The sequence below is a fragment of the Schistocerca cancellata genome, chromosome 1, assembly GCF_023864275.1.
Source record: "Schistocerca cancellata isolate TAMUIC-IGC-003103 chromosome 1, iqSchCanc2.1, whole genome shotgun sequence".
NCBI lineage: Eukaryota > Metazoa > Arthropoda > Insecta > Orthoptera > Acrididae > Schistocerca > Schistocerca cancellata.
The window spans coordinates 760,419,128-760,435,381 of NC_064626.1; the positions used below are offsets into that span (position 1 = coordinate 760,419,128).

The 16,254-nt window shown below is 39.8% G+C and overlaps 1 protein-coding gene across 1 annotated transcript in view; it reads right to left on the bottom strand.

Moving 5' to 3' along the window:
• Positions 1–16,254, bottom strand: part of LOC126186379 (thioredoxin domain-containing protein 5 homolog) — a 106,534-nt gene that overhangs the window by 14,099 nt on the left and 76,181 nt on the right. The window contains exon 7 of the mRNA XM_049928203.1: positions 4,521–4,653. Coding sequence (XP_049784160.1) covers positions 4,521–4,653 — 133 coding nt within the window. The remainder of the gene's footprint in view (positions 1–4,520; positions 4,654–16,254) is intronic.

The following is a 16,254-nucleotide window of genomic DNA, read 5'->3' on the forward strand; positions in this document are numbered from 1 at the left end:
ACGTACTCAGGAAAGAAATGTTATGTTCACTAATAATGATTTCTGAATCTGTGTTTTACATAATTTGGAAACATTGTGCATCATGCTATCTTTGTAGGTTTATTATTTTTTGGTCTTAAGATGGTCATTGTTGTCCAAAAGAAATTACCTGATTCATGAACTTTTGTGGCCCATGACTGGATTTATAATAAAACAAAATACATGGTGTCAGAGAATTGATACAGTCAAAGAGTAAGCTTGCAGCATTGCAATGGCTTGGAGGGAGGCATGCTAGTCAAGCATGTAATGACAAGAAAGTTCTGTTAATATTTTGCAACCATGACTTATTAAACTGATGGACTGGTAATATTCAAATCTGTCATCACCTTCCTTCTTTGGAATACGAACTATTGCATTCTTCTTGAAGTTTGAGGATATTTTGCCCATTTGATATATCTTTCATACAAAGTGGAGTAGTATTGTCATGGCTGACTTTCTCAAAGTTGCCAACAATTTTGAAGGAATGTTGTCTTCGCAAGTTTGGTCTTTAAGACCTCTGTCAAACTCCAAGCATGATATTGTATCTCCTACCACATCTATACTCCATTCATCATAAGAATAAACCTGATGTAAACAAACATGATGATTGGTCAGCACCCATAGCTCTCATGCACTGATTGTGTTCTGCTCTTAGGAGGAGGTCCAACTTATGATTAGATGTTTCATTACTATGTCACTGTAAATGAAACTTCAAGACATTCTGATGTATTAACAGCCATAAAAGTTTCTCTTCATCATACTTTAGCTATATAATTTTTATTTCAAAAATTGTGTACAGTCACAGTTTATGTATGTGCTACTTGTGCTCGTTGTTAAAATGCACCGCGAAAATGGATGACACTGCTTCCTGCTTCGTAGTGAAACGTGCACGCAGAACAGCATTAATGGCTAGAAAGAAGTTATTCTTCATGTTTTTCGCAACATTACATAGAAAAATTAGCTTTGATGTGATGTATTAAATATAACATGCACAATTATAATTGTAATCTTGGCGTAGTCGGTAGCATCATAGACTGACAATCAAGCGGGATGGTGGGCAGTGGTTCAAAACCCCAATATAATTAGCAGTTTTTTTATTCCATTTAAATATGAAATTTATCAAATATGTGGTAAGTAACTCATACTTAACCATCACTTTTTCAAGAAAAATGCATATCTTCTGGTTTGTAATTACATATCACATGCAGAATTCTGGTTTTCACGTTCTTATTATCGATATATTATAAAAGATTGTTACAGATTTTGGAATTTAGAAAACTTAATGAAAACTCAAATACTTTTGTTGATGATCAGCACCGTAGTAACACGGTAAACAATATTCTCGATGTCTAGCATACCGTACAAATGATGCATGTTTACACTTGTCACTGTAATCTGAACCCAATAGAATTACCTGGAGCCAAGTTAAGGGATTTGTCATGAGAAAAACCAAGATATTTAAGCTGCCAAACTGACTGGAACTAATGCCAAACTGACTGGAACTAATGCACGAGGCTTTGTGATACGTCAGTGCCAAACGATGCCAAAATGCAGAACAGCATGTCATAAAAGAGGAGGAGGAGGAAATGTTGGCTTGGGATTCAGTCACTGATTGCATCGTTGTCAGCATACGAGTACTGAAATTTACTGCTTTCCTCAGAGTCCGATATGGAAGAAGTTCAGAGATTACCAGATGACTTGACTGTAATACTTTCAGTGGCTTCAATATTTAACTACATGGTGAAATCCCAGCAGTGCTCTTTTATGTTGCACATAACTCATGCAGAAAAATAACCCTTGTTAAATTCCGGAATTTTCATCATTCTTGTTTTTAATTACAGTACTATGTTAGCTAAGATTGAGAGTACGTTTTCCATCAGATCACCTAAGAAGCAATTGCCCCAGTTTTACTGTTACTTCCTTCTTTTCAAAAATTAAATGACATTCAAGGCTACACTGTTCTCTATTTGTCTCTTTTTATGTCTACTACAACTGTTCACATCACTGCAGGTTAGTTGGACCAGGTGGCTGGCCAGTGCTTTCCAAGTTAAAGCTGTTGTTCCATACTGTTGCTGAGCCAATGTATGCGTAACATGCAGCATAAAACATATTATCATTCTTGACTGTACTGGAGACAGATTGGCTTCTGCTCCACATGAAACGAAATCCAATGAGGTTCAAGCAAACACAGAACTCATAGTGTAATGTTTACATGAGTATACATTTACTTCCTCTGCTCTGTGTGTAACACTGTCCTCAAATTTATTTTCATTATATATAGACCCTATATGTACTCCTTACACCTTTCAGCATTCCCTTCTTTGCTTAGTATGGATTTGCCATTTGAGCTCTTAATACTCTTATGCGTGCTTCTCTTATCTCTTTAATTTTCCTATGCTCACTGCCTGTCTTTCCCACAGTCTTGAACACTTCTACAGCCTAGCATTTCTCATCTAGCCATTCCTGTTTTGTCCGTTTGCACTTTCTACATCTACATCTACATCCATACTCTGCAAGCCACCTGACGGTGTGTGGCGCAGGGTACCTTCAGTACCTCTATCGGTTCTCCCTTCTATTCCAGTCTCGTATTGTTCATGGAAAGAAGGATTGTCGGTATGCTTCTGTGTGGGCTCTAATCTCTCTGATTTTATCCTCATGGTCTCATCGTGAGATATACGTAGGAGGGAGCAATATACTGGTTGACTCTTCGGTTAAGGTATGTTCTCGAAACTTCAACAAAAGCTCGTACCGAGCCACTAAGCGTCTCTCCTGCAGTCTTCCACCGGAGTTTATCTATCATATCCGTAACGCTTTCGCGATTACTAAATGATCCTGTAACGAAGCGCGCTGCTCTCCGTTGTATCTTCTCTCTCTCTTCTGTCAACCCTATCTGGTACGGATCCCACACTGCTGAGCAGTATTCAAGCAGTGGGCGAACAAGCGTACTGTAACCTACTTCCTTAGTTTTCGGATTGCATTTCCTTAGGATTCTTCCAATGAATCTCAGTCTGGCATCTGCTTTACCAACGATCAACTTTATATTATCATTCCATTTTAAATCACTCCTAATGCATACTCCCAGATAATTTATGGAATTAACTGCTTCCAGTTGCTGACCTGCTATTTTGTAGCTAAATGATAAGGGATCTATCTTTCTATGTATTCGCAGCACATTACACTTGTCTACATTGAGATTCAATTGCCATTCCCTGCACCATGCGTCAATTCGCTGCAGATCCTCCTGCATTTCAGTACAATTTTCCATTGTTACAACCTCTCAATACACCACAGCATCATCTGCAAAAAGCCTCAGTGAACTTCCAATGTTATCCACAAGGTCATTTATGTATACTGTGAATAGCAAAAGTCCTATGACACTCCCCTGCGGCACACCTGAAATCACTCTTACTTCGGTAGACTTCTCTCCATTGAGAATGACCTGCTGCGTTCTGCTATCTAGGAACTCTTCAAACCAATCACACAATTGGTCTGATAGTCCATATGCTCTTACTTTGTTCATTAAACGACTGTGGGTAACTGTATCGAACGCCTTGCGGAAGTCAAGAAACACGGCATCTACCTGTGAACCCGTTGTCTATGGCCCTCTGGGTCTCATGGACGAATAGCGAGAGCTGGGTTTCACACGACCGTCTTTTTCGAAACCCATGCTGATTCCTACAGAGTAGATTTCTAGTCTCCAGAAAAGTCATTATACTAAAACATAATACTTTCTGTCATTTTCCTTCTTATATGTCTGTACATCTTTCTTGTCTGCTTCATTTGCCACATTTTTATATTTTTTCCTTGTTTCAGGCAATTGTTGCTTAATGCTCTCTTTGAAACTCCCATAAACCTCTGCTTCTTTCAACTTGTCCAGATCCCACCTCCTTAATTCCCAGCCTTTCTGCAATTTTCAATTTTAATCAGAGTTTACCAATCAATTATGTTTAGCGTCCCCATCTGCCACTGGAAATGCTTTTCAGTTTAAAATATGGTTTTGACACCTATGTCTCATACAGTACCACTTATTTACACGTAACTTTCTCAGTAAACACAAAAATCAAATAACTGACTAAAAAGCTGCATCTAAAACAAAAACAAACTTTACTTCTTCACCGCTTATCTTGAAATACTCTTCGCTGAAGCAATATTAAAGGCAAATTACTCTTCCTACTTATGCAAAATTGTTTTATGACTATAAGAACATTTACATGCCAAGAGAACAAGAAACTATAGACTTGAAATTTTCAATGTGGAAACTGGGACAGATTTGGGAATGAAAGTGTCACAAATATGGAACATTAACAATGCCTCTGGCAACAAAAATTTTCCATAATATTTTCTCTGCAAACAGGGAAGTCTGTTGAGAATTGTGTATCATGAAAGGAATCTGTCATACAAATGTTGCAACCTACTAAAATCTGTCTGGAGATAAACATTTCTTAGAACAATGACAGTAGAAAATTCCCATACAAACAAATATAAGAACAGTTTAAATTTACCTCTTCATCATTACATAAATCCTTATTAGAATTTGAAGTACAATCCACTTTCACAATCTTGACTAGTGAGTTAGATGCAAATTTCTTGCCCAGCTCCTCCCATGTAGGAGCCAATCTTTTGCAGTGACCACACCTGGGGGGAAATAAAATAAAAACAAGTTACACATGAGGAACAATGTAAGTTGGAAAGATGTGGCTTGTATCTGTGGTCATGAAATCATAAGTGACAAAAATGAAGATACTAACATTTTAATCACATTCTCATTAATTAGATACAAAGGCCATAAGTAGGTGTTTTCACATTAAATTTTGTGACACTAAAATTGTGTGCCAGACTATGCTTTGAATAATACTACTTTGCCTTTTCGGGTTTTGCTCTTACTAATTGGGCTATCCAGGCAAAACTCACCTACGCAGCTTCAAATCTAGAGTGCTAATCCAGCAATGTATGCAGCACATTTCCTATGAAGTTAGACAGATCCACTAACAGAATTGAAGCTGCGAGGGCAGAGTGGTAGTCATCCCTGGACAGTTAACTCACTCAGTGCATTGGCTGTGAAAGACAGATCTCACTCCAGCAAACATTTTCATCTGTCAGGAATTTTCAAAACATTGCACATTTGGTTGCATTGCAAAATATTTATTCCAGATCATCATATGATTTGCAACCTAAGTCACAACAAAAACTTAGCTACATAAACTTTCATCTCACATTACAGAGAGGACAGTAACAGACTGCAGAGTACAACTTAAAGTAATGTGAAACTGCAAGCCACGAACTATTAATTCATACAGTTTATGAGTACAAGGAAACAAACAGACAAATTTAAAACTGTGTGATGCACTTTGAGAAAGTGTTAATAAGATTTTACTGGATAACTGAAGTGAGTGTGAAACATTCCAAGGCTAACCACCAACCACCTTGAAGTGTTGTGCCACTTCCTACGCTGTATCCAAAGTTCTTTTTCTTTATTTTACTGCCAACGGGATGTAAATTTCAGTAACTTATTCCAAAGCCAGCTATCTTACGCAAATGTTGGTTTTTGTGCTTCGTGAAGTAACATTTTTTGTTCTCTAATGTCCTGGAAGTTAATTTTGTTTAAGTTGAATTGTAATTCATGTAATTCCATTGTAGCTGGAGTAAAGGAGAAGTATAAAAATATAGATTATCTGACTGCAATATTAGTCTGTTATGATAAGAGATTTACCAGGCACCTCGAAATCTTTCTCCTTTGATAAAGCACAATCACAGCTGGAAACTTATCTGTTATCAAGAGAACTGAAGATTTATCAATACACAGTAATTCTGTCAAGCAACTGCAATTGCAAACACTGGCAATAAATTTTTTGTTACATTCTCATCTTTTTAACATCCACGTGGAAAATAGTAAGGTGTTACACTAACATTATTAGAGGTAAAAACCATCTTGTCTCAATTAATGTCACAGGAACTTTGCTGTTTTTGTTTCAAACCTGTTTAATGGTGTAAAGGACCTGACCATCTATGATTTGTTCTTTACAACAGAGCCAACAGCCAGCCATCAAAAACTGAAATTACTTTTAGTCATCTAAGTATAAAAACACTAAAAAATCTGAGCTAAGCCTGACAGTCAAGTGATAATGCCAAATACTTGCTATGGTAAACTCACATAACAGTTAAACAACAATAATCAGATAATTTACATCCAGATAGGCATACATAATAAAAAAAAGAGCACACACTAACAATGGAGAATTTAAATATTCATTAAAAATATTTAAATGCTTGTTAAATATAGTCTTACAATACAATGCTTGCACACGCACAGTCAGCTCTGATTGAATATGAGCAGTTTCCTGGGGTGATAGCTGCGGAAGTAATGGAACATATTCAAGCACACAACAGAGAGGGTGAAGGTGTAGAGCAAGGAAGCAGTATGGAAGACAAGGTGTATCAAAAAGAATCATCCGATTTGGCACATCTATTTTTCTACAACTAATAAACATATACAATGAACTTTGTTTTCTGATGAATGGAAAACTCAAAAAGCTTTTTCATCCCTTTTCATAGGTGTTCAATATGTTTCATCCCAGTTCTCATTGAATAGACTACACAGACTGAGCTATAAGATTCTGAATAGCCTGGTCAATGTGTAATGACACAATATATTATTATGGCAACAGTGTACTTTATCATCATAAAATAAATTCACTTTTGAAGTTCACTTAGCAAACATTAATGCCATTTCTGCCCAAGCATTCTTAATCTATTTTTTTAAAAGTAATATTATACTTACCGTATTTACTCGAATCTAAGCTGCACTTTTTTTCCGGTTTTTGTAATCCAAAAAACCACCTGCGGCTTAGAATCGAGTGCAAAATAAGCGGAAGTTCTGAAAAATGTTGGTCGGCAAGACTGTTTGGGATATTTATCAATATGGCCAACTCTACGTTCTGAAGTTTTTCCTACCTGTGAGAAGAGATGGTTGCTAATACGAACTTTTATGAATTGTGAATCACATGCAGTATTTTCCTCACCATAAGTGAGTAGCGATCCAGGAGGTAAAAGAGTGGGAATGGTAAAGAGTCTGTGAAGGAAATCGTTGGTATCTTTGACTTGGGAGGTTATATTTCAGGCAATTAGTTGGAGATGATGATCAATGAGGGCTGAAATACTTTCAGTGGGAGCACAATAATCAGCCTCTGCCAAATGTCTGACTCCTCCATGTAAACACTTTGCCAGAGTGATCCCATCCCAGAAATCCAACATAACCTCCAGTTCCCGCTTAAAGCCTCAAGACCTTCCCAGAACCTCTCCTCTGAATCTATTTCCCTCCTAACTCTTATGAAACCTTGCATACACACCTTTGTGCTCCCTAATTCACAACCCAAGAATCATACACACCCCACTGTAGCAGATTGTTGCGTTTCCACTTACAGAATTGCTGCCCTCATTGACCAACACCTCCAATCAACTGACTGGAATTAAGCCTCCCACATCAAAGATACCAACCACTTCCTCACCAACTCTCAACCATTCCCACCCCTTTACCTCCTACATCTTATTCTGTCATTGTTGACGCCACCTGCCCATACAACAACATACCTAAGGCCCACAGTCTTGTTGTTACTGAACACTACCTCTTCCAACATCCTTCAGACTCTAAACCCACTACCTCATTCCTTATAAAACTTAAAACTCTATTGTAGCACACAACTACTTCTCCTTTGCCAATCTGTTTATGGGCTATCTACAGGACACTTTCCTAGCCTGCCAAAACCCTACACCCATGGTGTGATTCGGATTCATTGACGATGTATTTGCGATCTGGGCTCGGGGCCGAGACATCTTATACACACTACCGCACAATCTCAACACCTTGTTTTCCATCCACTTTACCTGGTCTTCCTTAACCAGCATGCCACCTTCCTGGATGTTGACTACCACCTCTCTGACAGCTCTAACCACACTTCTGTCCATATTAAATCCACCAACAGAAGCTGCATTTTAACAGCTGCTATCCCTTCCAGTCTAAAAAATTCCTCCCACACAGTCTACCCACCCAGGGAAAGAGTATCTGCAATGACAAGAACTCCTTTTCCAGGTATGCTTGAAGTCTCACCAAGGCCTTCACAGACAGGCACTATCCTCTAGACCTATTCTGCAAACAGATTTCCCATGCCATTTCCCCACACTGCTCTTCAAGCCCCCCCCCCCCCCCCCCTCAATCCTCCCGCCATCCACAAGAGCCACCTACAAAAGAGTGCCCCCCCCCCCCCCCTTTGTCACACAATACCACCCAACACTGGAATTACTGAACCACATCCTTCATCAGGGCTTCATGATTTTATCATGCCTTGAAATGAGGGACATCTTACGCAAGATCCTTTCCACTCCTCAGAGCGTTCTGTCACGTGCCCAATCTCCATAACATCCTAGTCCATTGCTATGCCACTCCCAACCCCAAGCCATAGGGATCATATTCCTGCGGAAGACCCATGTGAATGACCTGTCCAATCCACTCACCCAGCACTTCTTATTTCACTCCTGTCACAGAACTATCTTACCATATCACAGGACAGTCCAAAAATGAAAGCAACCATGTTGTTTACCAGCTCTGTTGCACAGCTTTTTATACTGGTATGACTACCACCACCACCACCAAACTTTGGCCTAGAACAAAGTGGACCACACTGTGGCATGACATGCAGCTCAACAAAACAAGCTTGATTTCAATGACTACTTTACAACCCAGGCCACTCAGATCCTCTCCTCCATCACTAGCTTTCCTGAACTGTGCAGATGGGAGTTATCCTTTCAACACATTTTCCAATCCCGAATTCATCCCAGCCTTAACCTATGGTAACCTACTGTCCTCACACCCTCCACCCAACAAATTCTTTCCCCTCTGTCCTATCACCTCCTCCCAGTTCATGTATCCTGACCCCTGACCCTCACTGCGAGCTGCTAGTCGGCCACAGTGGCTGAGAGTTCTAGGTGCTTCAGTCCGGAACCGCACGACTGCTCCAGTCGCAGGTTCGAATCCTGCCTCGGGCATGGGTGTGGGTGATGTCCTTAGGTTAGTTAGGTTTAATTAATTCTAAGTTCTAAGGGACTGATTACCTCAGATGTTGAGTCCCATAGTGCTCAGAGTCATTTGAACCATTTTGTGAGCTGCTCTCTGCCAACATGACCACCCACTTTTTCTCCTTTTTTTGCTCCTCTCCTCTTCTGCTCCCCGTTCCCCGCAGCCCCTCGACACTGCATTTGATAGTCCTCTGCTGCCTAATCCTTGCACACTCCGTCAGCCAGTGCTGACTCCTTTTCCTGGCCCCCGTCCGTACACCACTAACCCTCCCCCTTCCCCACCCCCACCTCATCCTACTCTGGATTGCTGCTTCTCTCAAACAGAGACAGTGGTCGTGTGGCATGAGGTGAAGAGAGTGTGTGTGTGTGTGTGTGTGTGTGTGTGTGTGTGTGTGTGTGTGTGTGTGTGTGTGTGTGTGTGTGTTTTTGTTTCCCTTTCTGAAGAAAGCTTTGGTCTTTTTGTTGTGCCTATATGCAACTCAACTTGTCATCTTTACAATGAGTAGCAATGTATTCTTTTCATAATTGTTTGGATTCCAACCTGGACTTCGCATTATTTAATTTTAAGTTATTTTATATCTGGACAAAGTCAAGGTATACAGGGTGAGCACAAAGTCTTGCCCTGATTATAAAAATTTGTAACAGAATAACTGTTTGACATAATAAGTTACATTTATGCCATTACATAGGTTAGTTTTACTAGTTTTTTTAAGACCACTTACATCAGTAAACCTCATCGTGTGCTCACTTGGTAGCTCGGAAATGGCTGAGGCAGTATTCCAGTTCCCACCAGGTGTTTTGTAACATGTTCTGTCACAGTACCCACAGCAGCTTGTATCGTAGCCTTCATTTCATCGATGTCAGCAACTAGCATGACGAAGACTGTCCTTGATATAGCCCCCCCCCCCCCCCCCAAAAGAAAAGAGGAGCGTAATGTCTGGAGAGCGGGGTGGCCAGTGTGTTGGACCATTCCTTCCAATCCACAGATCCAGACATTACTCCCCTCTCCAGACATTACGCCCCTTGACTTTTTTTCCTGGGGTTATATCAAGGACAGAGTCTTCTTCACACCAGTTGCTGACATCGACGAACTGAAGGCTAGGATACAAGCTGCTGTGGGTACTGTGACAGAACACATGTTACGAAAGACCTGGCAGGAATTGAAATACCGCCTCGACATTCTCCGAGCTACCAAGGGAGCACACATTGAGATTTACTAACGTAAGTGGTCTTAAAAAAAAAAAAAAACTATTAACACTAACCTATGTAACGGCATCAAATGTAAATTATTATGTCAAACGGTTATTCTATAACAAATTATTATAATTAGGGCAAGACTTTGTGCTCACCCTGTAAATTAGACTGAAGTGCAGGGTGTGAGTGAAACATAAGATGCTACTTGCCTGTGCGAAATGTGCTGTGTACTGTGAACTGGACAAAAGCAGTAACAGTACACTACAAAGTTTGCCTCTTCAAGTAAGACTCAGATTAATAGCTGAAAGATTCTTAAATTCATTAGTCGCAGTTTTGAGAGCATATTTATGTTAGTTTTGCTTACATTAAAATTGATCAGCATTTCACATATAATAACCTAACTGCCTGATAGTAATTTTTACCTTTATACAAGTTCCTTAGTTTGCCACCTTGAAAAATATTTTAATTCTTTATAGGGCATTTTCATTTTTATGCATGCTACTAAGATATCACACCCCCCATGAACCATGGACCTTGCCGTTGGTGGGGAGGCTTGCGTGCCTCAGCGATACAGATGGCCGTACCGTAGGTGCAACCACAACGGAGGGGTATCTGTTGAGAGGCCAGACAAACATGTGGTTCCTGAAGAGGGGCAGCAGCCTTTTCAGTAGTTGCAGGGGCAACAGTCTGGATGATTGACTGATCTGGCCTTGTAACATTAACCAAAACGGCCTTGCTGTGCTGGTACTGCGAACGGCTGAAAGCAAGGGGAAACTACAGCCGTAATTTTTCCCGAGGACATGCAGCTCTACTGTATGATTAAATGATGATGGCGTCCTCTTGGGTAAAATATTCCGGAGGTAAAATAGTCCCCCATTCGGATCTCCGGGCGGGGACTACTCAGGAGGACATCGTTATCAGGAGAAAGAAAACTGGCGTTCTACGGATCGGAGCGTGGAATGTCAGATCCCTTAATCGGGCAGGTAGGTTAGAAAATTTAAAAAGGGAAATGGATAGGTTAAAGTTAGATATAGTGGGAATTAGTGAAGTTCGGTGGCAGGAGGAACAAGACTTTTGGTCAGGTGATTACAGGGTTATAAATACAAAATCAAATAGGGGTAATGCAGGAGTAGGTTTAATAATGAATAAAAAAATAGGAGTGCGGGTTAGCTACTACAAACAGCATAGTGAACGCATTATTGTGGCCAAGATAGACACAAAGCCCATGCCTACTACAGTAGTACAAGTTTATATGCCAACTACCTCTGCAGATGATGAAGAAATAGATGAAATGTATGACGAGATAAAAGAAATTATTCAGGTAGTGAAGGGAGACGAAAATTTAATAGTCATGGGTGACTGGAATTCGTCAGTAGGAAAAGGGAGAGAAGGAAACATAGTAGGTGAATATGGATTTGGGGGAAGGAATGAAAGAGGAAGCCGCCTTGTAGAATTTTGCACAGAGCATAACTTAATCATAGCCAACACTTGGTTCAAGAATCATAAAAGATGGTTGTATACCTGGAAGAATCCTGGAGATACTAAAAGGTATCAGATAGATTATATAATGGTAAGACAGAGATTTAGGAACCAGGTTTTAAATTGTAAGACATTTCCTGGGGCAGATGTGGATTCTGACCACAATCTATTGGTTATGAACTGCAGATTGAAATTGAAGAAACTGCAAAAAGGTGGGAATTTAAGGAGATGGGACCTGGATAAACTGAAAGAACCAGAGGTTGTACAGAGTTTCAGGGAGAGCATAAGGGAACAATTGACAGGAATGGGGGAAAGAAATACAGTAGAAGAAGAATGGGTAGCTCTGAGGGATGAAGTAGTGAAGGCAGCAGAGGATCAAGTAGGTAAAAAGACGAGGGCTAATAGAAATCCTTGGGTAACAGAAGAAATATTGAATTTAATTGATGAAAGGAGAAAATATAAAAATGCAGTAAATGAAGCAGGCAAAAAGGAATACAAACGTCTCAAAAATGATATCGACAGGAAGTGCAAAATGGCTAAGCAGGGATGGCTAGAGGACAAATGTAAGGATGTAGAGGCTTGTCTCACTAGGGGTAAGATAGATACTGCCTACAGGAAAATTAAAGAGACCTTTGGAGAGAAGAGAACCACTTGTATGAATATCAAGAGCTCAGATGGCAACCCAGTTCTAAGCAAAGAAGGGAAGGCAGAAAGGTGGAAGGAGTATATAGAGGGTCTATACAGGGGCAATGTTCTTGAGGACAATATTATGGAAATGGAAGAGGATGTAGATGAAGACGAAATGGGAGATAAGATACTGCGTGAAGAGTTTGACAGAGCACTGAATGACCTGAGTCGAAACAAGGCCCCGGGAGTAGACAACATTCCATTTGAACTACTGATGGCCTAGGGAGAGCCAGTCATGACAAAACTCTACCATCTGGTGAGCAAGATGTATGAGACAGGAGAAATACCCTCAGACTTCAAGAAGAATATAATAATTCCAATCCCAAAGAAAGCAGGTGCTGACAGATGTGAAAATTACCGAACTATCAGTTTAATAAGTCACAGCTGCAAAATACTTACGCGAATTCTTTACAGACGAATGGAAAAACTAGTAGAAGCCGACCTCGGGGAAGATCAGTTTGGATTCCGTAGAAATGTTGGAACACGTGAGGCAATACTGACCTTACGACTTATCTTAGAAGAAAGATTAAGGAAAGGCAAACCTACATTTCTAGCATTTGTAGACTTAGAGAAAGCTTTTGACAATGTTAATTGGAATACTCTCTTTCAAATTCTGAAGGTGGCAGGGGTAAAATACAGGGAGCGAAAGGCTATTTACAGTTTGTACAGAAACCAGATGGCAGTTATAAGAGTCGAGGGACATGAAAGGGAAGCAGTGGTTGGGAAAGGAGTAAGACAGGGTTGTAGCCTCTCCCCGGTGTTATTCAATCTGTATATTGAGCAAGCAGTAAAGGAAACAAAAGAAAAATTCGGAGTAGGTATTAAAATTCATGGAGAAGAAATAAAAACTTTGAGGTTCGCCGATGACATTGTAATTCTGTCAGAGACAGCAAAGGACTTGGAAGAGCAGTTGAACGGAATGGACAGTGTCTTGAAAGGAGGATATAAGATGAACATCAACAAAAGCAAAACGAGGATAATGGAATGTAGTCAAATGAAGTCAGGTGATGCTGAGGGAATTAGATTAGGAAATGAGACACTTAAAGTAGTAAAGGAGTTTTGCTATTTGGGGAGTAAAATAACCGATGATGGTCGAAGTAGAGAGGATATAAAATGTAGACTGGCAATGGCAAGGAAAGCGTTTCTCAAGAAGAGGAAATTGTTAACATCGAGTATAGATTTAAGTGTCAGGAAGTCATTTCTGAAAGTATTTGTATGGAGTGTAGCCATGTATGGAAGTGAAACATGGACGATAACTAGTTTGGACAAGAAGAGAATAGAAGCTTTCGAAATGTGGTGCTACAGAAGAATGCTGAAGATAAAGTGGGTAGATCACGTAACTAATGAGGAAGTATTGAATAGGATTGGGGAGAAGAGAAGTTTGTGGCACAACTTGACTAGAAGAAGGGATCGGTTGGTAGGACATGTTTTGAGGCATCAAGGGATCACAAATTTAGCATTGGAGGGCAGTGTGGAGGGTAAAAATCGTAGAGGGAGACCAAGAGATGAATACACTAAGCAGATTCAGAAGGATGTAGGTTGCAGTAGATACGGGGAGATGAAGAAGCTTGCACAGGATAGAGTAGCATGGAGAGCTGCATCAAACCAGTCTCAGGACTGAAGACCACAACAACAACAACAAGATATCACAAGGTCTATATATCTACAGTAGGGACTAAATATAATTTTCATATCATGTCAAAGGGCTAATATTGGTTTATAAGCTTGTATATTTGTGTGCAAGTGTTGGCTGAAATGTGTATAGAGCAGTTTCAGTGGTATATTTTTGTTATATGCAAACTTTTAATTTTTTAAATGTGATACAATATATTTTATGATTAGTAGGAAAGGTGAGGTAGAATATCATCTGTTCCTGAACTATCCTGGCCTCAATCCCTAGTAACACTCTACCCGCACCCCCTCCATCGTACTATGTCCTCCCAATTCACCTTCCCCCGTAACTTTCAGCATGCACCATTCCTGACTGGCTCCGACATCCATGCATCACATGCCTAGCCTGTGCACCTTCCACCTCTATCTCCCACATTCCTAGCCAGCAAACTGATTGGCTGCCTCTGAGCCGCTAGTCACCCATGTCCACCCCTCTCCCTGCCCCCCCCCCCCCCAGTCCACTCTCTCTCTCTCTCTCTCTCTCTCTCTCTCTCTTCCCCCCCCCCTCCTTCCCCAACTGACATTATCCCCACCTCAACCTAGTTCACCTGCAAAATGAAGCACTGTCATTGTGTGTCCAGCTGGCGGCATGTTGTGGCATAGGCTCACTTGGCCGTGTATTTTCTCTCTAGCTGAAAAAAGGGATACAGCAAAAGCTATCAAGTTTTCTTTATTTTTTGTGTGTGCCTGTGGATGACTCAATGCTTCTGCTTTTCAGTGAGTGGTCTTATTGTTTGATTAAATAGCATACTCATCGTCTGACGGAGGTGTTAAAAGAACATTATTCTCTGGACCATGTGCAGCTAGATGCTAGCATTATGATACAGGAGAGAACAATGAAAATTGAAGTACAAGTTACCAAAATGTTTATGAAATGAGAAGCCCTTTGTTTTGAGATGCTTACAGTGTACTGCTTCATAGTACTAATGACAAATGAATTCCAGTAACTTATAGCCAGCTGACACACACACACACACACACACACACACACACACACACACACACACACACAGAGAGAGAGAGAGAGAGAGAGAGAGAGAGAGAGAGAGAGAGAGAAAATGTGCTAGATATCATATTGTCATATTGCGATCTTTGTCCGAGATGCATGACATTACAGAAATAATATTTTCATCATAGACAATGAACTTAAGTGAACTTTGCAATCTGCAATTGTATTCATACAATGACAATATGTATTGATCAACAAGTAACAGATAAATAAACTGAGTGAAATATTTACAATATAATTAACCAATGAATGAGTTACTAGTGCTTGTAATAGACGTAGGTGATTACTGAAAGCTGTAGATGTGTACGCAACTGGACTCACCGACATATCAAATAACAAAAAGAAAAACAATTACAAGTTAACCAACAGACTGAAATAGTTGTTCTATGAATAAAAGAATCAACACATTACAAACAAACATGGCAGACACAAATGAACAAAGGAAGCTGTTGGTATTTACAAGAGTTGAATTACTTCTAGTGTATTGATAAAATAACAACATTTATAAGTTGTGTTACTGCTGTCTTTTTTTAAGGTATTTTAGTGCTATGATGTCTTGAAAATTCTGGAAGAGTATTCTCTGTTTATCAGCTTGTTTGTTAAGGATTTTATGGAGTGATTTTAGCTATCAAATGTAAATCTCTTAACTGTTCAATGAGACCCATTTGTAAAGCTTTTTCAGCAATGTACAACACAAAAGCTATCACCAATTCCTCCCTGTCAGATGTTCAACTGTGGACTTGAACTTTGGATGCATCTTTTTATTTCATCTGTTAGGTTACTAAGGTCTTCTCTTGAGCCATTAAAAAGTATTATTGTGTTATCCACTTATCTTTTATAATAAATAATGTTGTATGCAAATTGTGGATGAGTTTAGAAGAATTGTTGTTCTAGTTTATGTATAAATATTCCAACAAGCAGGTCTGCAAAGCTGCTATCCAAAGGATAGTATTGTATTGCATATAAAACTTGCCACTGAAGAGAATTACCTCAACTAACATGATGAGTTCACAAATTTCTGCACTTCTTAGCTTCCTGTACTTGATTAAGTTCTTTTGTGTTCATGGACGAATGTCTCTCCAGAAGATATTTTTGGGAGATATATCAAAGAAGACAAATCTTGCAGT